The sequence below is a fragment of the Chiloscyllium punctatum genome, chromosome 19, assembly GCF_047496795.1.
Source record: "Chiloscyllium punctatum isolate Juve2018m chromosome 19, sChiPun1.3, whole genome shotgun sequence".
NCBI lineage: Eukaryota > Metazoa > Chordata > Chondrichthyes > Orectolobiformes > Hemiscylliidae > Chiloscyllium > Chiloscyllium punctatum.
The window spans coordinates 91638152-91663332 of record NC_092757.1 but is presented as its reverse complement, the minus strand read 5'-3'; the positions used below and the strand labels follow the sequence as shown (position 1 = coordinate 91663332).

Sequence of the window (25181 nt, the reverse complement as noted above, 5' to 3'; positions counted from 1 at the left end):
GGTCTCGTTACAGCCTTGGTTCAAACACGGACAAAAGAGCTGAAATCTAGAGGTGAGGTGAGAATGGCAGCGCTTGATATCAAGGACCCCATTTGACCAAGCTTAGCAAAACTGAAATCAATTTTTATTGGGGAAAACTCACCAGTCGTTGGATTCATACCTGACACATAGGAAGATAGTTGTGGCTATTGGAGGTCAATCATCTCAGAGCCAGAACATCCCTGCAGGAGTTCCTCAGGTAGTGTCCTAGGTCCAACTTTCACATTTCCTCCATCATAATGTTAGGAGTAAGGATGATCGCACAATGTTCACCACATGACTCTATGACCATTTGCGATCCTCAGATACCGAAGCAGTCCCTGTCCAGATGCAACAACATTTGGACAAAATCAAGTGGCAAATAATATTTAGATCAGATAAATGCCAGACAATGTCCATCTCCAATAAGAAAGGATCTAACCACAGCCTCTTGACATTCTGTAATGTTATCATCACTGAATCCTCCAATGTCAACATCGTGGGAGATTATCATTGACCACAAACTCAACTGGACTTGCCACATAAACACAGTGGCCACACCAGCAGGTCAGAGGCTGGGAATACTGCAGCATGTAACTCACCATGCAACTCCCCAAAGCCTGTCCACCATCTCCAAGGCACAAGTCTGGATTGTGATGGAATAATCCCCACCTGCCTGAATGAGTGCAGCTCCAACAACATTCAAAGAAGTTTTACACCATCCAGGACAAAGCAGTCCCCTTGATTGGCATCAGATCCACAAACATCCTCTCCCTCCACCACTAATGCTCGGTAGCAATGTGTGTGCTATCCACAAGGTGCATTGCAGAAATTCACCAAATATCCTTGGACATCGACCTCCAATCCTGCAACCACTTCCATCTAGGAGTTAGGTAGCTCCTCTCCAAGCCACACCATTCTGACTTGGAAATATATCGTGGTTCCTTCAATGTTACTGCGTTTAAGTCTCTCTAATGACATGGTGCATCTACCGACAGCACATGGACTGCAGCAGTTCAAGAACTTCCTTGAGCAATTTGGCCTGACTCCTCCATTACATCCCATGAATTTTTTAAAAAATGCCCAGTGCAATTGTAAAGGAATTAATCAAATTGCTATTTTGACATAGTAAAGTAGAAAATTAAGCAGGAGTAGACCATTCTGCCAATCAACCCTGCTTGACAATTCAATAAGATCATATCTGATCACTGAACTCAGTATCCTGTTTGTGTTATTTCCTCATATCCTTTGATCCCTTTAGGCTGAAGAACTATATCTAAATCCTTGAAAACATTCAATCTCTTGTATTCCACTGCTTACTGTGACAGAGAATTCCACAGGCTTACCACACTCTGAATGAAAACATAATCGTATCATAGAGTCATGGGATCATAGTGTCATACAGCACAGAAGCAGATCCTTCGGTCCAACCAGTCCACGCCAACTGGCATCCCAAACTAGACTAGTGCCATCTACCTGCACTTGTCCCATATCCCTCCAAATATTTCTTATTCATATACTTAGCCAGATGTCTTTTAAACATTGTAACTGTACTTGCATCCACCATTTCCCCTGGAATTTCATTCCACCCATGAACTACTTGCTGTTTAAAAAAGAAGTTGCCCCTTGTGTCTTTTTTAAAATCTTTCTCCTCTCACTTAAAAGTCTGCCCACTAGTCTTGAAATCCCCCCACCCGAGGGAAAAGACACTTGCCATTCACCTCATCTATAACCCCTCATGATTTTATAAACTTCTATAAGGTTACAAACCTCAAATAATTATGTTCCTGAACCCCTGGGTCTCCCTGTTCTGCAACAATACCCAAGGCCCTACTTCTAATCATATAGGTCCTGCTCTTGTTTGTTTTATCAAAATGCAGTACTTTGCATTTATCCAAATTAAACTCCATCTGCAACTCCTCAGCCCCTTGACCCAATTGACCAAGATCTCTTTGTAATTACACTCATCAAACCAGAGTTTCTTGAATACATTTGAAGGGCCTACACCTAATACTGGACTGCTACTATACCATACTTTAAAATTTTATTCACTCATTGAATGTATGAAACGCTGGACATGGGTAAGCTGGCACTTATTACGTATCTCAAATTGCTCTTGAGGTGGCTGCGATAATGGTGAACATTGAACCATTATAGCCTTTGTGATACACTCCAATGTTTTTGGGAAAGTAATTCCAGAAAGTTCCTGGTCTCCTTGCTATAGGAAGGATATTGTGAAACTTGAAAGGTTTCAAAAAAGACTTCGATTAGATTACCTACAGTGTGGAAACAGGCCCTTGGGCCCAACAACTCCACACCAACCCTTTGAAGAGTAACCCACCCAGACCCATTTGCCCTCTGACTAATGTACCTAACACTATGGGCAATTTAACATGGCCAATTCACCTGAACTGCGGGAGGAAACCCACACTGACACTGGGAGAATGTGTAAACTCCACACAGGCAGTCACCCAAGGCTGGAATTGAACCTGGGACCCTGGTGCTGTGAGGCAGCAGTGCTAACCATTGAACCACTGTGTCACCCCTTTACAAGGATGTTGCCTGGGGAAGGCTGGATAGGTTGGGGTTATTTTCCCTGGAGCATTGGAGGCTGATGGGTGACCTTATAAAGGTTTATAAAATTATGAAGGGCATGGATAGGGTGAATAACCAAGGTCTTTCTCACGGGGTGGGGGAATCCAAAACTAGAGGATATAAGTTTAAGGTGAGAGGGGAAAGTTTTAAAAGAGACTTAAGGGGCAAATTTTTCATACAGGTGGTGATGTGTGTATTGAATTAATAGCCAGAGAAAGAGATGAAAGCTGGTACAATTACAACATTTCAACTAGTTCAACAGAAGTGTCTGTTTCCATGCTGTATGACTCCATGACTCCTTTTGCTACAGAAAAAAAGCTTGAGTTTTCTCTCTGCTACTAGATTGTTTGTTTCTCAGCATTCCATACTCATGGATTGGAATAGAGATAACACGTGACAAAATTCTATTTTGCTGAATTTGCCTTTGCCAATGGTATGTTTTTGGGGATGTTGTTGTATTGGAACAGTTGATGATTAGTAGTGAAATTGTATGTTATTTTATGATGTGGAGGTGCCGGTGTTGGACTGGGGTGGACAAAGTTAAAAATTACACAACACCAGGTTATAGTCCAAAAGGTTTGTTTGGAAATACTAGCTTTCAGAGCACTGCTCCTTCATCAGGTAGCTAGTGGGGCAGGATCATAAGACACAAAATTTATAGCACAAAATCTTAGTGTGATACGATATATTCAACAAACCCAGACTGCTGTTATGTCTTTCATCTTTTCGAATGGGTTGCAGGTTTCAGTTCATTAATACATAAATCCCAGAACTCTTGTCAAGTCACTTTCCCGAGATAAAGTAAGGTTTTATTAAAAAAAAGTGACATCTCAGCTCAGACAATGCATTAGCGGTGTGAGGTTAGAGTCTGTCTGTATTCCAATTTTGAGTCAGACTGGTTCTATTTTGAAGGTAGAAATTTATAAAATGTTACATGGATTGACTGCCTGGAGACTGTGTGCTTTTTGAGCAAAATAGAATGTGTCACTTGCGTGTATCTGTGTACATGTGAGAGGGGGAGAGAGAGAGAGAGAGTGTGAGCATGCATGCTTGGTAGAGTGTGCATGTGGGTGTGGCAGAGTTTGTGCCTGTGAGGGACGGGGGGGAGGTGTATGTGTGTGTGTCTGAGAGACAGCATTTGTTTGAGAGAGAATTTGTGGGAGTGTGAGTGTGTGTAAGGGTGTGTGCTCGTGTGAGCGTGTGAGAGAGACAATAGAGAGAATAGACAGAGTATAGTCTGCTGTGTGGCATGAACCTCAGGTCCCGGTTGAGGCTATGCTCTTGTGTATCAAACTTGGCTATCAGCCTCTGCTTGGCCACTCTGTCTTGTGCATATCCTGAAGTCCGCCTTGGAGGATAGTCACCCAAAGATCCGAGGACGAATGCCCCTGACCGCTTTAGCTTTGGGATATGCAACAATGCGGAGTAGCCGAGCAGAGGCTGATAGCCAAGTTCAATACCCATGAAGATGGCCTCAACCGGGACCTGGGGTTCATGTCACACTGCAGGTGACCCTGCTACACAATACACTCTCATACACTAGCACACACACACATACACACACACTTACATACTCACACATTCATGCAGACCCTGAAACACAGTGTCTCTTAGCCACACACATATCCACTCCCACACTCACACTCAAGCGCACACCCTCTCACAGTCTTATACTCGGTCACACTCACACATGCCCGCACTCACACTTGCACTCTTTCCCACACACACTGTCTGCCTCACATGCACGCAAGCACACTCACACAAATCTATGGGGTGAATTTGCATTTGCAGAATTGTGTTTGCAGATACATTCTAATTTGCTTAAAAAGCACACAGTCTGCAGGCAGTCAATGCAGGAAGTCAATCCATGCAACATTTTATAAATTCCTACTTTGGAAATAGAACCAGTCTGACTCAAGATTGGAATACAGACACACCTCACACCTTTAATGAATTGTCTGAGCTGAGATGTCACCTTAAGTTAGCTCAGGAATGTGATTTGAAAGGAGTAATGGGTTTTACATATTAATGAATCAAAACCTGCAACCCATTCGAAAAGATGAAACACTTAACAGCAATCTAGGTTTGTTCAATATATCATATCAGTTGCATGACACTATGATCTTGTATTATAAATTCTGTGTCTTATGATCCTGCTCCACTAGCTACCTGATGGAGGGGCAGCACTATGAAAGCTAGTACTTCCCAATAAACTTGTTGGACTATAACCTGATGTTGTATTTTTTAAGTATTTCAATAAAGTTAAAGTTATGCAGTTTTTATTGGTATTTTAACTATGCTTTAAGAATAAATTGCATTTTGCTTAAAGCCTAGTGGTGGGCCAATTGAGTCACATCCAGAACTCAGTGCCTTACACTTCCCTTTAATTGAAATAAGAAGTTTGGGTCTAGGCTATCTTCTTGATATATTTTGAAGGGATTTAGTCTGGTCTACAACACTATCCTTAAATTATGACAACTAGTTCTGGAATTCACAGTAATTGGGAACATCCTTCATGTGTTTAATCTGTCTAGTCCTGTTAGAATGTTTGGATTTCTGTGAGATTTTCCCTCACCCATTCTTTTAAACACCAATGAATATAGACCTAATTGATCCAATTTCTCTTCATGTGTCAGTTCTGCTGTAGTTTTTCATTTGCACACATGAGGACAACTACAAGATTTCTAGTTACCTTTGCTAATCTAATTTGACTTGCCAGTGAATCAGCAGTCTCTTCTTGTAGTGTAAATTGTTGCAGTTGTTTGAAATTCAGAATCTTGTATTTATTAAACATATACATATATGAATATGTAGGAATAGTCCATTCGGTCTTTTAGAACCTGCTACACATTTAATAAGATCATGACTGATTTGATTGTCACCTCAACTCCATTTTTCTACTACCCAGGCATCCTTTGATTCTCTTGTTAGTCAAGAGTCTGTCTTTGTTTTAAAATATTCAATGATCCTTTTTGCCCTTGCTCCAAAGGTTCTCCACCCTCTGAGAGAAAACCATTTTTTCCTCTCTACGTCTTACATAGATCCTGCCTTATTTTTACACCGTGTTCCCTTGTTCTGAAAACATTCCCTTCCCATTCACCCTGTCAAATGCCATGAAGACCTTATATGTTTCAGTAAGATTGTCTTTAATCTAAACTCCAGTAAATGCAGGTCAAATCTGTCCAAACTTCCCTTGTAAGATAAAGCCCCCATCCCAGTTGAGTGAATCCTCTGTGAACTACCTCTGGCACATTTACAACTTTTCTTGAGACAAAACTTGTGCACAGTACACAAGATGTAGACTAACCAATACTTGCTACAAATTAGCAAAACGTCTGCACTTTTGTATTCCATTCCCCTTATCCTGATGAGTGCAGGGCGAAAAGCTTTGGTGACATATCTTTTCAGCAAAATTCAAATTCTATACTACCAATCCTCTTTTTCAATTTAGATTACTTACAGTGTGGAAACAGGCCCTTTGGCCCAACAAGTCCACACCGACCTGCCGAAGCGCAACCCACCCAGACCCATTCCCCTACATTTACCCCTGCACATAACACTACGGGCAATTTAGCATGGCCAATTCACCTAACCTGCACATTTTTGGACTGTGGGAGGAAACCAGAGCACCCGGAGGAAACCCACGCAGACACGGTTGTTGTATATTTCTTCCTCACTGCTTGTGGCAGTGTCTCATCTCAGGCTCAACTAACAATGGGAATTCTTTGTGTGAAGAATTGCAATATTAATTTGTGATCCTTCATGTTTACAGAAAATAAGTTTGTGACATTGGACTTCTGTTAGATAGTAAGTCACCTTACCCATTCTAACCAATATTCCTGCAAGACCAGTTTCCTGTCTGGTTGTCATTTTCTTAATTTAGCTCTTCTAAATATTTTCTCATCATGTCTTCAATATGTTCTTTTCCCACTCAATTGTGGGGAGAAAACAGATTATGTTGCAATTCTGTAATGACCTTTACAATATCAAAGTGTTTCACAGATAGTTAACTATTTTTTGAAATGCAATGATTATTGTAATGTAGGAAACACAGAAGGCAATTTTCACACAACAAGCTTACGGTAGGATAATAATGATCATTAATCTGTTATTATTGATGTTAATAGATGGATAAGTGCTGACTAGGATACTGGGGCAAACTCCCCTGGCATCCTTCTGACACTGTCATAGAATTTTTAACATTTTCCAAAATGGGGACACAGGTCTTTAGATTAATGTCATGTTTGAAATATCGTACCTATAATGATATAGCAATCTGTCAAAGGCAATCACATTACTTCTCTTTTTATAAATACTGATTTATAGCAGCTTGAAAGAAACTCACTCCTTACCCATTGCAACCTTATTACAGGTTTAAAATGCAGATTTGATTTGTGTGCGACAGTCAAGGTTTTTCAAAATTGCATCTTGTAGTGAATATAATCAGAATGCAGAAGATGCTGTTACCCGTGTTTCATCTGAAATATTCACTTGCAGCTACAGTGGGGAAAATAGGATATGCAATATCTTCTGATTGTTCTATATTTTCTTTCTCAGGGTTTTGGTAGTTGTGTTACAGGAAAAGATTGCTACCTTCGACAGCTGTACTTTCACCAAAAAATTCTTCGTCACAAGTACGTATGAATACTGTATAACCGTAAAGAAATCACAACATTCATAAATATTATGCTGTGAAGTTCTGCTCCTTTGGCATTCTATGGTTACTGACAGACTAATGTGCTTTGGATTATTATTAGCTATCAATGGAAGAAATGTTCTGTGAACTGCAGACGTGAACACATTATGTGTTACAGATGGTTGTCAATATCATAAGGGACAATGTGAAGAGATTACTTGCACCAAACATGGCCACCATCATTGATGCAGATTTTACCATTAGAGAGAGGCACTTCAGACAGTTGAGACATTCCCCCTACATAAGAACACAAGAACTAGGAGTAGGAATGGGCAATTCAGTCCGTTGACCCTACATCACCACTTAATTTGATCATGGCTGATCTCATCTTGGCCTCACCTCCACTTTTCAAACCCATTCCCCAAACCCTTTAAACCATTGTTAATTAAAAATCTGTCTATCTCCTTAAAATATTTCAGTGTCTAGGTGTCCATACTGAGATAGTGAATTTACTGATCCATGACCCTTTAAGATAAGCAATTTCTCCTTGTCTCTGCCACCCTTTAGCCTAAAACTATAAACTATCATTCTAGATTGCCCCCCCCAAGGAGAAACATTTGCTCTGCTTTGTCAGAATCCTTTAGCATATTATATTTCTCAATTAGAACTCCCCTCATCCTTCTAAACTCCAGCAAGTATAGGTCAAAACTGCTCAACTTCTAAGACAAGCCTTTCATCTCTGCAATTAATCTTGTGACCATTCCCTGAACTGCCTCCATTGCAATTACATCCTTCCTCAATTAGGGGGGTATAGTGATTGTAATAAGATCATCCAGGTGGACCTCAAAATATAAATTTCCTGATTTGGGCTCTTAATTTGGTCCAAGGAGCCCTGGCTGACAGATATAAACAGGAGTGTCAGAGGTTCTGTTCTCTGAGAGCTGGCTCTGAGGAAGCCAGACCAGCGTCAAGTAGTATGCATGTGCAAACGAAGCGTGATTTGGTGACAGGAATCTGGCCTCGAGTGATTTCAAAGAGAACAAAAGTGTGTGCAGTACTTCAGATACAGTCTCACTTATGCCTTGTAGAATTTTAACAACATTTCCCTGCTTTTGTACTTTTTCTCTATAGCAATAAATGCCAAAATTCCATTTGTGCTCCTTATTACCTGCTATACCTGTATGCGAGCTTTCTGTAACTCATGCACGAGGACACCGAGATCCCTCTGCACTAAAGCATTTTGAAGTTAACTCGCCATTTAGATAATAAGTTGCCTTTTATTCTTCTGACCAAAATGGATAACCTCACACTTATCCATGTTAACCTTTATCTGCCAGATTTTAGTCCATTTACCTAACCTATCCATATTCCTTGTAAATTTCTTATTTCTTTGTTGCAACTTTCTTTCCCACCTATTTTAGTGTCATGCAAATTTGTTTATAATACATTCTATCCTTGCATCTAAGTATTTAATACAGTTTGCATCAAAGTATTTAATACAGCTTGTATCTAAGTATTTAATACAGCTTGTAATTAGTTGAGCCTGAGGACCAAATCCTGTGTAACCCCACTAGTTACAGCTTCCCACCAAAAAAAACTTATCTCAACTTTCTGTTGGCTAGCCAATCCTGTATTCAAGCTAATATATCACCTCTGAACCTATGCGATTGTATCTTGTGTTAAACTTTTATGTGGCACATTATCCAATGCTTTTTGGAAGTCCAGATACGCTAAAGGACTCCCCACTATCCAGTTTTTTACTACAGCTTTGAAGAACTCGAGCAAATTATTCAAGCACAATTTACCCTTCATAAAGTCATTCTGACTCTGATGGATTGCTTTTGAATTTTCAAATGTCCTGTTACTACTTCCCAAATAATTTCTCAATGACAAATATTAAACTAATTGGTCTTTAGTTTCATACTTTCTGCCCCACTCCATTTTAGGATCAGGGGTGACATTACCATTTTTCCAATCCACTGGAACCTTTCCAGAATCCAGGTAATTTTAGACTATGATCACCAATGCGTCCACAATCTCAGCTGCCAATAAGAATTAACGACTAGTCGAGATGTACAGCACAGAAGGTGAAAGTGAGGACTGTAGATGCTGGAGATCAGAGTCAAGATTAGAGTGGTGCTGGAAAAGCACAGCAGGTCAGGCAGCATCCGAGGAGCAGGAAAATCGACGTTTCGGGCAAAAGCCCTTTATCAGGAGCACAGGAGGCTTTTGTCCAAAACGTCACCTTTCCTGCTCCTCGGATGCTGCCTGACCTGCTGTGCTTTTCCAGCATCACTCAAATCTTGACATGTACAGCACAGAAACAGACTCTTCAATCCAACTCATCCATGCCAACCAGATATCCTAAATTAATCCAGTCCCATGGCCAGCATTTGGCCCATATCCCTCTAAATGCTTCCTCCTCATGTACCCATTAGATGCATTCTAAATGTTGTAATTGTACCAGCCTCCACCACTTCCTCAAGTAGACCATCCTCTGCATGAAAACGTTCCCCCTTAGGTCCCTTTTAAATCTTTCTCCTCTCACCTTAGACCTATGCCCTCTAGTTTTGTGCACCCCTGCTCTGGGAAAAAAAAGACCTTTGCTTTTCACCCTATCCTCACCCCTCATGATTTTATAAACCTGTATAAGGTCATCCCTCAGTGTCTGATACTCCAGGGAAAATAATCTCAGCCTATTTAGCCTTTCCAAGTAGCTCAACCCTTCCAACCCTGGCAACATCCTTGTGAATCTTTTTTGTATAACATTTTTTCTAATAGCAGAGACACTAGAATTCAATGCAGTATTACACAAATGGCCTACCCAATGTCCTGTACAACTGCAGCATGATATCCCAACTCCTATACTTAATGCACTGACCAATGAAGGCAAGCGCAGTAAAGTGCCTTTTTCATTACCATGTCTACCTGTGACTCCACTTTCAACGATCTATGCACCCCAAGGTCTCTTTGTCTGGCAACACTCCCCAGGGCCCTACCATTAAGTATTCAGTTATAAGACCCTGATTTGCCTTACCAAAATGCAATTCCAAACATTTATCAAATTTAAACTCCATTGCCCCTCCTTGGTCCATTTGCCCATCTGATCAAGGTCCCATTTTGCTCTGAGATAACCTTCTTCACTGTGCACTACACCACCAATTTTGATGCCATCTGCAAACTTACTAGCCGTACCTCCAACATTCACATCCAAATCATTTAGATAAATGACAAAAAGCAGTGGACCAGCACTGATGCTTACAGCACACGGATGGTCATAGGCTTCCAAGTTCAAAAAGCAACCCTCTATTACCACCCTCTGTCTCCTATGTACAAGCCAATTTTGTATCCAAATGACTAGCTCTCCCCGGATTCCATTTGACATAACCTTGCTAACCAGTCTGCCATGCAAAACCTTGTTGAACGCCTTGCTGAAATCCATTTGGACCATGTCCACCACTCTGTTTTTATCTATCTACTTTGTCACTTTTTCAAAAAACTCAAACAAGTAAGTGAGACATGATTTCCCACCACAAAACCAGATTAAGTATCTCAAATCAGTTTTTACATTTCCAAAAGCATGCAAATCCTGTCCGTCAGAATCCCCTCCAACTTACCCACCACTGACGTCAGGCTCACTGGTCTATCGTTCCCTGGCCTTCCCTTACCACCTTTCTAAAATAATGGCACCACATTAGCCATCCTTTAGTCTTCCAGCACCTCACCCTTGGCTATTGATGATACATATATCTCAGCAACCACTTCTATATCTTCCCCCTAACTCTGGGGTAGACTTGACCAAGTCCCGGGGATTTATCCACCTTTATGCATTTGAAGACGTCTAGCTTCTGTAATATGGCCACATTTCAAGATATCTATTTATTTCTTCAAATTATTCAACTTCTATATCCTTCTCCACAATAAGTACTGATCTGTGATACTCATTTAGTATCTCACCCATCTCCTGCTGGTCCACACATAGATAGCCTTGTTCACCTTTAAGGGGCCGTATTCTCTCCATAGTTACAATTTTGTCCTTAATGTATTTGTAGAATCTCTTTGGATTTTCCTTAATCCTATTTGCCAAATAGCCCCTTTTTGCCTTTCTGATTTCCTATTGCTGTTATGCTCCGCTAGAGAGTCACTCGATCCCAGCTGTCTATACCTGCCATATGCCTCCTTTTTCTTGACCAGAACCTCATTTTATCTTTATCCAGCATTCCCGACACCTGCCAGCCTTGCCCTTCATGCTAACAGGAACATAATCTCTCTGAACTCTCGTTATCTCATTTTTGAAGGTCTCCCACTTTTCAACTGCGCCTTTAACCGTGAATAACCTCTCCCAATAAACTTTTGAACATTCTTGCCAAATACCGTCAAAATTTGTCTTACTCCAATTTAGAACTTTGACTTTTGGATCCATAACTATTTTAAAACCAATAGAATTATGATCAGTGGCCCCAAAGTGCTCCCCCACTGACATCTCAATCATTTGCCTTGCCTTATTTCCCAAGATAAGGTTTTTCACATTCCTGATGAACAACTTATACTCGAAATGTTGACTCTCCTGCTCCTTGGATGCTGCCTGACTGGCTGTGCTTTCCCAGCACCACACCTTTTGACCCTTCTCTAGAAGGTACATCCACGTACTAGATAAGAAATTTTTCATATACACACTTAACAAGTTCCTCTCCATCCAAGTCCTTAACGCTGTGGTGGTTCCAATCTATGTTTAGAAAGTTAAAATCCCCTACCATTTGAACTCTATTATTCTTATGGATGTCTGAGATCTCCTTACAAATTTGCTTCTCAATTTCTCACTGACTATTTGGGTGACCTATTGTATAATCCCAACAAGGAGGTAATTCTTTTCTTATTTCTTATTTCCACCCAAATAATTTCATTAGATATACTCCCAGGACTATCCTCCTTAGTACAGCTGTAATGTTATCCCTAACCAATCACACCATTCCCCCTTCTGTTTTGCTCCACTTTCTATCCTTCATATAGCATCTATACTCTGGAACATTAAGCTGCCAGTCCTGCCCTTCCCTGAGCCATATTTCATTAATAGGTATGAAATCTCAGTACCATGTTCCCAACCCTGTACTGAATTGATCTGTCTTACCTATCAGTCCTCTTGCATTGACATAAATGTAGTTTAATTTACCAGTCTTACTTTGTTCTCTGCCTTGCTCTTCTTTATCTTGACTATTTGTCTTGCTCCTCTTCTCAACTGTACCAGCCTCAGACTTCTCTTTTCTCACTATCTCTTTGGGTCCCACCACGAACAACTGCCAACACCTCCACCCACCCAACTACATTTCCCTGAGAGTCCATCACTTACTACATTTTCCAAAACTTGTTTGTGATGGGGATAGCCGCAGGAGACTCCTGCCTATCTCTCCTACCTTTCCTAGAGATAACCCAGTTACTTGACTGTATCTGTCCACGAACCTAAAATATTAGTTTTATTTTGGTGTCAAGAAACAGATCATTATTGTTTCAAATCCCCCAACATGAGACCAAAATAGTGGCTTAGAAAATTCCAAATTTGAATCCTGTTATTATTCCTGAATATTAAACACCAGAAGCGAAGGTTGTCAAATTTAGCACTGGAAACAGTTGAAAACTGCTTGCTTTGGTGCTTTTTGGCAATATTTTCCAAAGTTGTTTATGGGCTTTGGTGGTTAATATTTGATGAAATCACATTGGGAAGGATTAGGCTACAGTGTCTGGTGCAGGTTACATAGCCTGTCCATCATGTTCAAAGTCAGTGGTGTTTTACTGACTGCAAGGGCCAGTGCTATTTAGAAATTCGGCAAGCAATGCCAATGAATATTTTTGTAATCTGCTTCCATATACTTTTTAACACTTTGAGGACTGAAAGAAAGCATCTTTGAAATGACAATAGATTGTTTACGAAAAATTAAGAGAATAAACACCCACATTGCCAACTGGACAGAAGCACCTGTTTTAGTGCCATAAATTAGGTTATTGTATCAAATTAATATATGGACAAATTAGTAATCTGTTAATTATTAACAGATGATAAAATGCTCTACCTCTTTGCACACCAGTTCACACCATTGGAATTCTATTAATGTTGTAAGCTTTTGTCACACTTTTCCCAGTACCTATCTGTGTCCTCAGATTTTAACTATAAATGTTTAAGTAAACTATCATTCTGACTATGCAATCTGAAGCTGGGATCCCATAATCCCCTCACACTGGTTCCCACTTATTTTTTTCATCTGTCTTTTCTCTGATTCACTGAAATTTCTAAAGTCTGTAATAAGAGTTTAAATAAAATAAAGTATTTAGTGAAATATTAAAGCTTGTTAAAATAGATTGCATTTTCAGAATAAAATTTATTTATTGTGTCTCTTAATGTCTCAAGAAAGATTTTACTTGTGACCAAAAACTTTGACTTGATTTTGATATTTTCTGCAGCAAATCATGATTCAATAAGATCAACTGTCATTTTTCTAAATTCTAGAGTCGAGGTGCCATCTATTTAATTCACAATGTGAATAAAAATCTGAAATGGAATAAAGATTGATTTCAGATCTCCTGTTTCAACAACTGACTATAAGAAGTAAAACAAAGTAGCAAGTTTAGACAGATATAATGGATTAAATGAGAAGATACTAATGGTACAGCAGGAGATGAAGGAAATCTTACTCCAACAGAAATTCAATGTTTCCCCATAGGACAGCTAACTCTCTCATGGCAGGAGTAAATCTGGTATAAGACTGTGGTACAACTTACACGTTTATTGTTATTTAGTCAGGAGATTAATGGGGAGAATTTAAACCTCATCGCACATTCCCAATGAGGAAATATATTTGATCGCCCATCAACAGATCTCCCATCACACTTCACTTCAGATGTTATATCAGTCGTATTTCTGCACAGCAGATTGAACATTTTTTGTCATACTAACCAAAGTAGATTATTTTGAAAGTAAATGCCTTTAGGATTGTATTAACCTATATTTAAGTTTCAATTCTATATCTGTCTTTGTGTGGGCAGTTAAAGTGGATGTGGTATCCTGTGAAGAAACACAAAGGAGGTGCTCTCAAGTGCATTCTGAAACTGATTTTCCTTCAGGCTTTCTTGACGAGTTGTTTCTAATATTGGCAACTGATGGGCACAGTTACCAATAAAAGAGAAGTAAATAAGTCCTGTCCCTAAAGTCATATTGTGGGTTTTCAGAATGCAGAAGTGTTCACTTAAAATTCTTCTCTCTTCTTTTTTGGCACAACTATTAACCCACTTAATTTGAACTAGTTTAAAATATATACTTCTGTTGCATTAAGCATTTTTTCATCTCCTGCTATACCATCAGTGTCTACTCATGACACCTGATACTTCTGTCTCAACTGCTGCTTTGTTTTACTTCTCATAGCCAGTTATTGAAGAAAGTGGCCAGAGGTCAACCTTTACTCAGTTTTACATTTATTCATACAATGTGACACTGCAATTACATAACTACTAACTCAACAAGCCACCACTTATATTACTTAGTGTCCTCTTGTGCTCTTTTAAAATTAGGTAATCAAACAGAAATATTTAAATATGCAGTGTTTATATTCTTTGAGTAAATTAGTAAAAAAAATCAAATTCTTCTCCAGATTATTCTGGTAGATCTTCTGAGTGAGGAGGGCACTTGTGATGGTATACAGCCTGCCAGCTGTGACCATATCAAATAATTTGAAAGTTGATAATCAACCTGTTGGCTGTGTTATGAGATTGAACAAATTAGCTAACAAACAGCCCTTGAAAGGGGAGTAGCTGTTTTTATGTGCACAAGTATTTACCAATGAACCCCCCCCAACATGTATGAGATTAAGTAGAAAATTATACAGTGTTTACAAGTATAGTCATAGAGTCTTACAGCACAGTCAGACCCTTTGGCCCAAATTGGTCCATGCTAACTCCATTTTCCTGCACTTGGTCCTTAGCCTTCTAATCCTTTCCTATCCGTGTATTTGTCCAAATGCCTTTTAAATGTTGTTAATGTACTTGCCTCAACCACTTCCACTGGCAGCATGTTCTAAATGGATATCACCCACTGTGTAAAAAGGTTGCCTCTCAGGTTCTCTTTTATCCTTTCCCTTCTAACCTTAAACTGATGCCCTCTAGTCCTCGATTCCCCAACCCTGGGAAGAAGACTGAGTGCATTCACCTTATCCACGCCTCATGATTTTATACACCTTTATAAGGTCCTGCCTTAGTCTCCTGTAGTTTAAAGAAAAAGTCCTAGTTTGTCCAACCTCTCCCTAATACACAGGCCATTGAGCCCAGGCAACATCCTTGTAAATTTCTTCTGCACTCTTTCCAGTTTTATAACATCCTTCCTATAATAAGATGACCAAAACTGAACACAATAGTCCCAAGTGTGGCCTTACCAATGTCCTGTATAACTGCAACATAACTTTCCAAAATCTGTAATCAGTGCCTTGACTGATGAGGCCATTGTGCCAAAAGCTTTCTTCATTGCTCTGTCTACCTGTGACTCCACTTTCAGAGCAATGTTAACCTGAACTGTAAGATCCCTCTGTTCCACTAAACTCCTGAAAGGCCCTACCATTCACTATGAAAGTCCTACCTTGATTTGACTTTCCAAAATGCAAGACCTCACACTTATCTATATTACACTCCATTTGCCATTCCCCAGCTGATCAAGATCCTGCTGCATTTTCTGATAACCTTCTTCATTGTCCACAATATGACCTATTTTAGTGTCATCAGCATCTTGGATGATCCTGAGTGCATCCAGCTCCAGTTCTCTAACACAGTCTCCCAGGAGCTGCAGCTGGGTGCACTTCCCACACGTGTAGTCATCAGGGACAATGGAAGTGTCCCTCAGCTCCCTCATCCTGCTGGAGGTGCATGCAACTGCCCGAACTGCCATCTTAACTGCTGTAAAACTAAAAATGAAAGTTAAAAGGACTTTACCTTAACTTACCTGTTCTTGCTGAGCCACTGCTGTCCAAAGTCTGTCAAGCCAAAGCCTTATGTCTTACTCTGTTACCCTGACCTGCTGCTTGCTGGTCCAGATCCTGAAAGGATCAACCACATCGGTGCTTTCTCCCTCAACTTGGACGTATCTTCTCAGGAAGGTCAGGACATCTGCTGCTGGGATGTGGGGGTTGTACATATGGATTGTAACAACCCGACTCCTCTGCGCAGAAAGCACACACACAACAGGACTGCCGACAAGATGGAGAGCAGAGGTTCCCCTTCCTTCTCCTTGAAGACCTTCAGGAGCTGCTCGCAATTCTTCACGCTCCTGAAGGTCATGTCGAAATAGCCTGCCCCAGGGAAATCCTGCAGACAGTACACGTCTGCTGCTTCGAACCCGCAGCACTCCAGCAAAATCTTCTTGACAAACACCGTCCAATCGACTGGTGTAAGCTCCTCCATCTTCTTCACAGCCACCCTGACTGTGTTGCGAATGCCCTGGCCTGGGCTGCGAGCGGCTGTTAAGGCCATAGCTCTGAGGTTGGCTGGTACCTGAATTGGCATTAGGCTGAAGCCAGCATGAAGGTTCACCAAGAGCAGGTCAGCACAACCAAACGAACCTCCAATGTCCCACTACGATCCAGCGATGATCTCCAGCAGCTCCTCCGACTCGCAACTCAACCCCCGTGGTATCTCCCCTGCCACAACATGTCTGCTGCGTTGAACCTGCAGCACTCGGGCAGAATCTCTCCCACTGGACCTCAGGAACCACACTTATTCCGAGCCAAAAGGCCGAGAAGTGATCTATGCTTTTCCAACTTTTTTAAATTTCAAAAATATACTTTATTCATAAAATAATTTGATGGTATAATTTGATGGTCATGCCATACATACATAAACATTTACATACAGAGATCAGAATTTATCATTTTTATATACAGGTCTGTATGTTTATTAATCATATGTCCATATATTTAGCTGAGGCATCAGCAGAGCCCAAATGACTGCGTGGGCCCCCTGTTCCTCTTAGGCAGGCAGATATTACACGGTGGTCTTTCCCCACCGCGCCTTGGCGGCAGCTGCCCCAGCTTCAGCGCGTCCCTCAACACGTAGTCCTGGACCTTGGAATATGCCAGTCTGCAACACTCAGTCGGGGTCAACTCCTTCAGCTGGAAGATCAACAGGTTTCGGACCGTCCAGAGAGCATCCTTCACCGAGTTGATGATCCTCCAGGCACAGTTGGTGTTTGTCTCATTATGCGCCCCGGGGAACAGACCGTAGAGCACGGAGTCCTGCGTCACGGCGCTGCTCAGGATGAACCTTGACAAACACCACTGCATTTCTCTCCAGACTTCTTCTGCGTAGGCACATTCCAGAAGGAGGTGCGTGACAGTCTCGTTCCCCCCCGCAGCCGCTTCGAGGGCAGCGTGCGGTGCGGCAGAGAGTCCGGGTGTGCATAAAGGATCTCACAGGCAGAGCCCTTCTCACCACCAGCCAAGCCATGTCTTGGTGCTTGTTGGAAAGTTCTGGCGATGAGGCATTCTGCCAAATAGCTTTGACAGTCAGCTCAGGGAACCGCTCGATAGGATCCGCCCTCTCCCGAAGGGTCTCAAGGACACTACGTGCTGACCACTTCCTGATGGACTTGTGGTCAAAGGTGTTTTTCTTCATAAACTTCTCCACGATGGACAGGTAATACGGAACGGTCCGACTACTCGGAGCGTTCCGCGGCAGCGAGGCCAGGCCCATCCTCCGCAACACCAGGGACAGGTAGAACCTCAGTACGTAGTGACATTTGGTGTTTGCGTACCAGGGATCCACGCACAGCTTGATGCAGCCACACACAAAGGTGGCCATCAGGGTGAGGGTGGCATTGGGTGTATTATTTTCCCCATTGCCCAGATCTTTTACAGTGAATCCCTTTGGACCAGGTCCATCTTTGACCTCCATATAAATTGGAAGATGGCTCGGGTGACTGCAACGGCACAGGTTCTGGGAATAGGCCAGACCTGTGCCACGGAAAACAGCAATGACAGCGCCTCACACCTGATGACCAGGTTTTTTCCCGCGATGAAGAGCGACCGTAGCTTCCATCTGCCCAGTTTCTGCCTCACTTTGCTGATATGGTCCTCCCAAGACATGGTGCACGCCCCAGCCCCCCTGAACCAAATACCCAGCACCTTCAGGTGATCGGTCCTGACGGTGAAGGGGATTGAGGATTGGTCGGCCCAGTTCCCGAAGAGCATGGCCTTGCTCTTGCCTCGGTTTACCGTGGCCCCCCGAGGCCCGTTCGAACTGGTCACATGTGCACATGAGTCTGCGCACGGACAGCGGATCCGAGCAGAAAACGGCAACGTCATCTATGTACAGGGAGGCCTTAACCTGCAGGCCCCCGCTGCCAGGAATAGTACCCCTGTCAGGCTCAGCAAATGGCTCAATGCAGCACACAAACAAGGCAGGAGAGAGAGGGCAGCCCTGCCTGACTCCAGATCTGACTGGGAAGCTATCTGATTCCCACCCATTGATTGAGACTGCACTGACAATGTTGGTGTAGAGCAGTCTGATCCAATTGCAGATACCCTCCCAAAAGCCCATTTTGGAGAGAACATCTCTCATATACCTGTGTAATATGCTGACATCAGTGCTTTTCCAACACTACACTCTCAACTCTGATCTCCAGCATCTGCAATCCTCATTTTCTCCCCTTGAACTCAGAGGGTGTCTTGCTGAGGTCCTCCTTCTGGTAGTGGTGACTGCGCCAATACAAATCTTCACCCCAACAGGGTATCTGCATTGTCACAGTCCTCTGCTGATCACTTGTCTTCACTTGAACTCGGAGGGTGTCTTGCTGAGATCCTCCTTCTGGTAAATATGTAAATTTTTACATGCCTAGTTCCTTTGCTACCATTTGGACTTATCTCCTAGTTTCAAAATCCTATTCAAAACATTTCTGTTCCCCCTTCCTCCTGCTATTGTTTTTGTTTTTCTGAGTGTAAGTGATGATGCTTTTGAAATATGGATGAAGAAGTATTATGTGAATGTTCAGCATTGGTATCAGCAATAACATTAGCAAATTTGCTGATGATACAAAGCTGGGTGGGAGGGTGAAATGTGATGAGGATGTTAGGAGATTACAGGGTGACCTGGACAAGTTAGGTGAGTGGGCAGATGCATGGCAGATGCAGTTTAATGTGGATAAATGTCTGGTTATCCACTTTGGTGGCAAGAACAGGAAGGCAGATTACTACCTCAATGGTATCAAATTAGGTAAAGGGGCTGTTCAGAGAGATCTGGGTGTTCTTGTCCACCAGTCAATGAAGGCAAGCATGCAGGTACAGCAGGTCGTGAAGAAGGCTAATAGCATGCTGGCCTTCACAACAAGAGGAATTGAGTATAGAAGCAAAGAGGTTCTTCTGCAGCTCTACGGGGCCCTGGTGAGACCACACCTGGAGTACTGTGTACAGTTCTGGTCTCCAAATTTGAGGAAAGACATTCTGGCTATTGAGGGAGTGCAGCGTAGGTTCACGAGGTCAATTCCTGGAATGGCAGGATTGCCTTACACGGAAAGACTGAAGCGACTGGGCTTGTATACCCTTGAGTTTAGAAGACTGAGAGGGGATCTGATTGAAACGTATAGGATTATGAAAGGATTGGACACTCTGGCAGGAGGAAACATATTTCCGCTGATGGGGGAGCGCCGAACCAGAGGACACAACTTAAAAATACGGGGTAGACCATTTAGGACAGAGATGAGGAGAAACTACTTCACCCAGAGAGTGGTGGCTGTGTGGAATGCTCTGCCCCAGAGGGCAGTGGAGGCCCAGTCTCTGGATTCATTTAAGAAACAATTGGATAGAGCTCTTAAAGATAGTGGAGTCAAGGGTTATGGAGATAAGGCTGGAACAGGATACTGATTAGGAATGATCAGCCATGATCATATTGAATGGCGGTGCAGGCTCGAAGGGCAGAATGGCCTACTCCTGCATCTATTGTCTATTGTCTATTGTCTATTGTCTATTTGTGCACAAGTGTCCAATGGCACAATTTCAAGCACTCAAATGCAAAGGATCTAGATTTTTTTTAAAGAAAAGCTGGATAAACACATAAGGTCGGGATGTGAGCGGCTCAGTCGAGCATAAATGCTTGTATTGACCAGTTGGACAGAATGGATTGTTGCTATTTTGCAAAGTTAATCCCAATTATTATTCCAGAAACCATGATATATTTTAAATTTTGTGATTGCACAAGCTTAACCAGACCATAACCCTTTATAGACGCTCTTTGTCATTGTCACCACTTGCTTTCTTGCCTGTTTTTGTGTCATGTATTAACACATCCACTTTTCTCAACCCAGTCATTAATAGGTATTGTAGATATTTGTGGCACCAGCATTGATCCCTGTGTCACTCCACTATAACGGCAATTTAACTAACTTCTGTAATTTAAACCCAATCTTCTTTAACATAATACCACTCATTAACAGATAGACAGACCGACAGACACAGTTCAGGAATAAATTAGAAAGAAAAATTATATTGTAATTTGCCAGTTCAATTAAACAGTTTCAAATGATAGATACTAAGCCTTTAATAAGTTAATGAGTTATTCACAGGCATGTAACTGTATATCCGATTTCAAAATATCTAGTGAACGTGATTTAGCACAGTTGTTTTTAACCCAAGTTTTCCTCTCCCAAACTGAATGCTAAATTCTACCATTATTTAACAGTGAATGATTTACTCTGAGATTGTTTATCAAATGTGCTTGTCGCACATTACTGCATCCAAAATGGCCTGATCCCAGGTATCCACAACCTATTGTTCTGAGGAAGGTGTCCCGAATACACTCTATAAGTTCTTCTTTGTGGATATCTGTCACTTTGATTTTCCCAATCTACATGAAGATTATCCGTCATGCTGTCATTATCTCCTGATTTATTCTTTGTGCCAAATATAGCAACTGTTAGGGGACCGACTACTTCCATTTATGTCTTCTTTCGTCTGTTATTTCTTACCTCTATCCATACAGATTCTACATCATCTGATCTGAGATCATGTCTTGCTATTGCACTTACTACATATCATACAAACAAAGTTATCCCACCACCCTCTCCTTCCTCCCTATTCTTTTCAAAATTTGCAGATGCTTGAATGTTTAGTTCCTAACTTTGATTTCCTTGTAACCATATCTCTGTAATGGCTACATGATCGTACTTATTAACTTCTATTTGTGCCATTAGTCCCATTTACTTTACTCTGAAACTGTATTTGCATCTAAGCAGAGGGCCCTTAATTTTACTTTTTTACCATTGGGCCCTATTTGCTTCAGTTGTTTTATGTGTTTGTAGACTCTGTCCCTTCTGGTCTCTCTCTGGGTGTGATTGCCTAAGTCGCTGTGCTGCAATTGTACCATATTGTTTTGCTTTGCAAGACAACATATCCTCTCTCCAAAGCCCTTCTCCTCTCTATTTAATTTAAAACACTTTTACAGCCCTCTTTAAAGAAGTCTTTAGCCAGGAACAGTAGGTCAACTGAGAATTGGTAAACAAAACTGCAGCACCCTAAAATTTAGTGGAAATTTGTGGAGGACAGGCACTACAATTAACTAGTTAATTGAAAAACTTTTATAAATGTAACCATGATTCAGTGGCACCAATAGAGAGTGCATTCATTAATCCATGAATAAATCCAGTAGTATCTTGAAAGGAGCATGGTGACTAGTAATTAATGAATAAATAGATGTATCCAGGGGATGAAGGCCATCCAAAAATTAATCAATTTAATAACATTGAATCGGCAAATTCAGACTTGGAGTTGATTTGTTAAATGAATGAAATGAAAGTTATTTCATTCGTTTTCTTAGTTTCTTCCACCTCATTCCATCATTGCCATTTCCTTGTAAGATACCACTTTATCATGCTTCTCATCACTAGTATGAGAGAAGGTTCATTACTGCAAAGTGCATTTCGTGGAAGTGTAACAGTTTCAGTAACACTTGTCCTGTCAGACGTCATTCCTCTTGCTATGAAACATTAGATCCTCTAACACACCACAGAAGCAGCAAAAAGAGAGATCCCACCTTGAGAATCAAAAAACTTCCACTGACAAACTACTCTAAATTGTCAGTATCTATATAGTTTCTTTACTTTATGAAACATGATAAAATAGGTCCTGTATGCAGGCAATCCATTTCTAGCATACATGTGTCTATGTGTCATGCTTTCATGCCCTTTGGTAGCTTCGTAACTGAGCTCCCAACTCAATTGTTTGAAGTTGCTGAATGTATGTTTCCACTAGGGAGCTTTGACATGGGGCATCTTTATGAATGCCTTAATAGCCAGGTTAAGAATGATACGCCAACTCTCGGCTGTGGATAATCTGCAACAGTCTGAGAACAGAATACATAATGCTTTTTATTTTCCACCCTTTTTCAGGTTGCTTTCCATGTCCAGGGCCAAACCCCAACCCAATAGCATTGGGAAGCCGCTGGCTCGCCTATGCTGAAAACAAGGTAAGGTAAACATTTTCCTGTTATGCTTTATAGCGCTGGGGTCACCCTGTGTACCAATACATTCAGCGAGTGTGATTTGCCAGCAGAGGAAAATAAATATTCTGGCTACAAAAACAAATGAGAGATTGGGTATTCTGAGACTAATGACTCATGAATTCACTTTCTGAACTCCAAAGCTATTGGTCCACCTACAAGCAACACACCATGAGTGTAATGCAGTAACTCCACCTGCCTGGTTTGATGCAGCTTTAAGAACATGCAAAAAGGTCAGAACACCCAGGGCAAAGTAGCTGTCTTGATCAGCATCCCTCCTATCACTTCAACAATCACTCAATCTTACAATGTAAGAAAGCTACAATATCTACTATAACAACTTGCCAAGGTTTCTTTAATAGCACTTCACTAATCTGCCCAGAGCAGCTGGTGCATAATAGCATCAATACCTGCAACTTTTCCTCCAGGTTAACTATCATCCTCACCTGGAAATTTATCCACTCCTTAACTGCTGCTGGGTAAAATCCTAGAACTCCCTCCCTGTCAATATAAAGCGAATACTTTAAAATTGCAGTGCTTCAAGATCTCTCTCAATGGCAATTAGGGGCAGGCAATAAATACTGGCCTTGCCAGCTGTGCCAACATTCCGTGAATGAATTTATAAAATGTACAAGGCATATTAGAGAAAGGAGTGTGAAATTGAATCAGTTGAATCCTTAGAAGTGTATAAAGGAAGTAGGAGTATACTTAAGAGGGAAATCAGGAGGGCAAATGGGGAAATGATGCAGCTTTGGCAAATAGAATTAAGGAGAATCTAAAGGGTTTTTACAAATCCATTAAGGACAAAAGAGTAACTAGGGAGAGAATAGGACCCCAGCTGAAAATGTGTTGCTGGAAAAGCACAGCAGGTCAGGCAGCATCCAAGGAACAGGAGAATTGACGTTTTGGGCATGAGCCCTTCTTCAGGAATGAGAAAAGTGTGTCCAGCAGGCTAAGATAAAAGGTAGGGGGGAGGGGCGTTGGAAATGTGATAGGTGGAAGGAAGTCAAGGTGAGGGTGATAGGCCCGAGTGGGGATGGGGGCAGAGAGGTCAGGAAGAAGCTTGCAGGTTAGGAAGGCGGTGCTGAGTTCGAGGGATTTGACTGAGACAAGGTGGGGGGAGGGGAAATGAGGAAACTGGAGAAATCTGAGTTCATCCCTTGTGGTTGGAGGGTTCCTAGGCAGAAGATGAGGCGCGCTTCCTCCAGCCGTCGTGTTGCTATGGTCTGGTGACGGAGGAGTCCAAGGACCTGCATGTCCTTGGTGGAGTGGGAGGGGGAGTTGAAGTGTTGAGCCACGGGGTGGTTGGGTTGGTTGGTCCGGGTGTCCCAGAGGTGTAGTGGACAGCGAGAAGGGTTACCAGATGGGCCAATGGGCTGAGAAGTAGCAGATGGGGTTTAATTCAGATAAATGAGAGGTGCTGCATTTTGGGAAAGCAAATCTTAGCAGGACTTATACACTTAATGGTAAGGTCCGAGGGAGTGTTGCTGAACAAAGAGACCTTGGAGTGCAGGTTTATTGCTCCTTGAAAGTGGAGTCACAGGTAGATAGGATAGTGAAGAAGGTGTTTGGTATGCTTTCCTTTATTGGTCAGAGTATTGAGTATAGGAGTTGGGAGGTCATGTTGCAGCTGTACAGGACATTGTTTAGGCCATTGTTGGAATATTGCGTGCAATTCTGGTCTCTTGCTATTGGAACGATGTTGTGAAACTTGAAAAGGTTCAGAAAAGATTTACAAGGATGTTGCCAGGGTTGGAGGAATTAAGCTACTGGGAGAGGCTGAACAGGCTGGGCTGTTTTCCCCGGAGCGTCGGAGGCTGAGGGGTGACCTTATAGAGGTTTACAAAATTATGAGGGGCTTGGATAGGCTAAATAGACAAGTCTTTTCCCTGGGGTCAGGGAGTCCAGAACTAGAGGGCATAGGTTTAAGGTGAGAGGGGAAAGATATAAAAGAGACCTAAGGGGCAACTTTTTTATGCAGAGGGTGGTATGGGTATGGAATGAGTTGCTAGAGGAAGTGGTGGAGGCTGGTACAATTGCAACATTTAAGAGAAATTTGGGTGGGTATATGCATAGGAAGCGTTTGGAGGGATATGGGCCAGGTGCTGGCAGGTGGGACTAGATTGGGTTGGGATATCTGGTCAGCATGGACGGGTTGGACCGAAGGGTCTGTTTCCATGCTGTCCATCTCTATGACTCCACTTCATATTTTGTGTGTCCATTAGTTTGACATGATGCATCTAATGTGTGAGTAAAGAAATTTAATGTGCTTTCTGCTTTTGTGTGTGAATTCATTTTTCATTTCCATATTGTTGGTTAGCAGCAATGTGAAGAAAAGGGCCAAATTTGTCAATCTTCCCTTCTCAGAACACAATCTTTCCATTGCAAGTCCTCAGCTGTGCCTCCTCATGTGACACAG

The 25181-nt window shown here is 41.8% G+C and overlaps 1 protein-coding gene across 4 annotated transcripts in view; it reads left to right on the top strand.

Moving 5' to 3' along the window:
- bcas3 (BCAS3 microtubule associated cell migration factor) overlaps positions 1-25181 on the top strand; it is a 1192206-nt gene that overhangs the window by 245660 nt on the left and 921365 nt on the right. For all 4 annotated transcript variants that reach the window (XM_072590043.1, XM_072590044.1, XM_072590042.1 and 1 more), the window contains 2 exons: positions 7171-7247; positions 22653-22729. In XM_072590043.1, coding sequence (XP_072446144.1) covers positions 7171-7247; positions 22653-22729 — 154 coding nt within the window. The remainder of the gene's footprint in view (positions 1-7170; positions 7248-22652; positions 22730-25181) is intronic.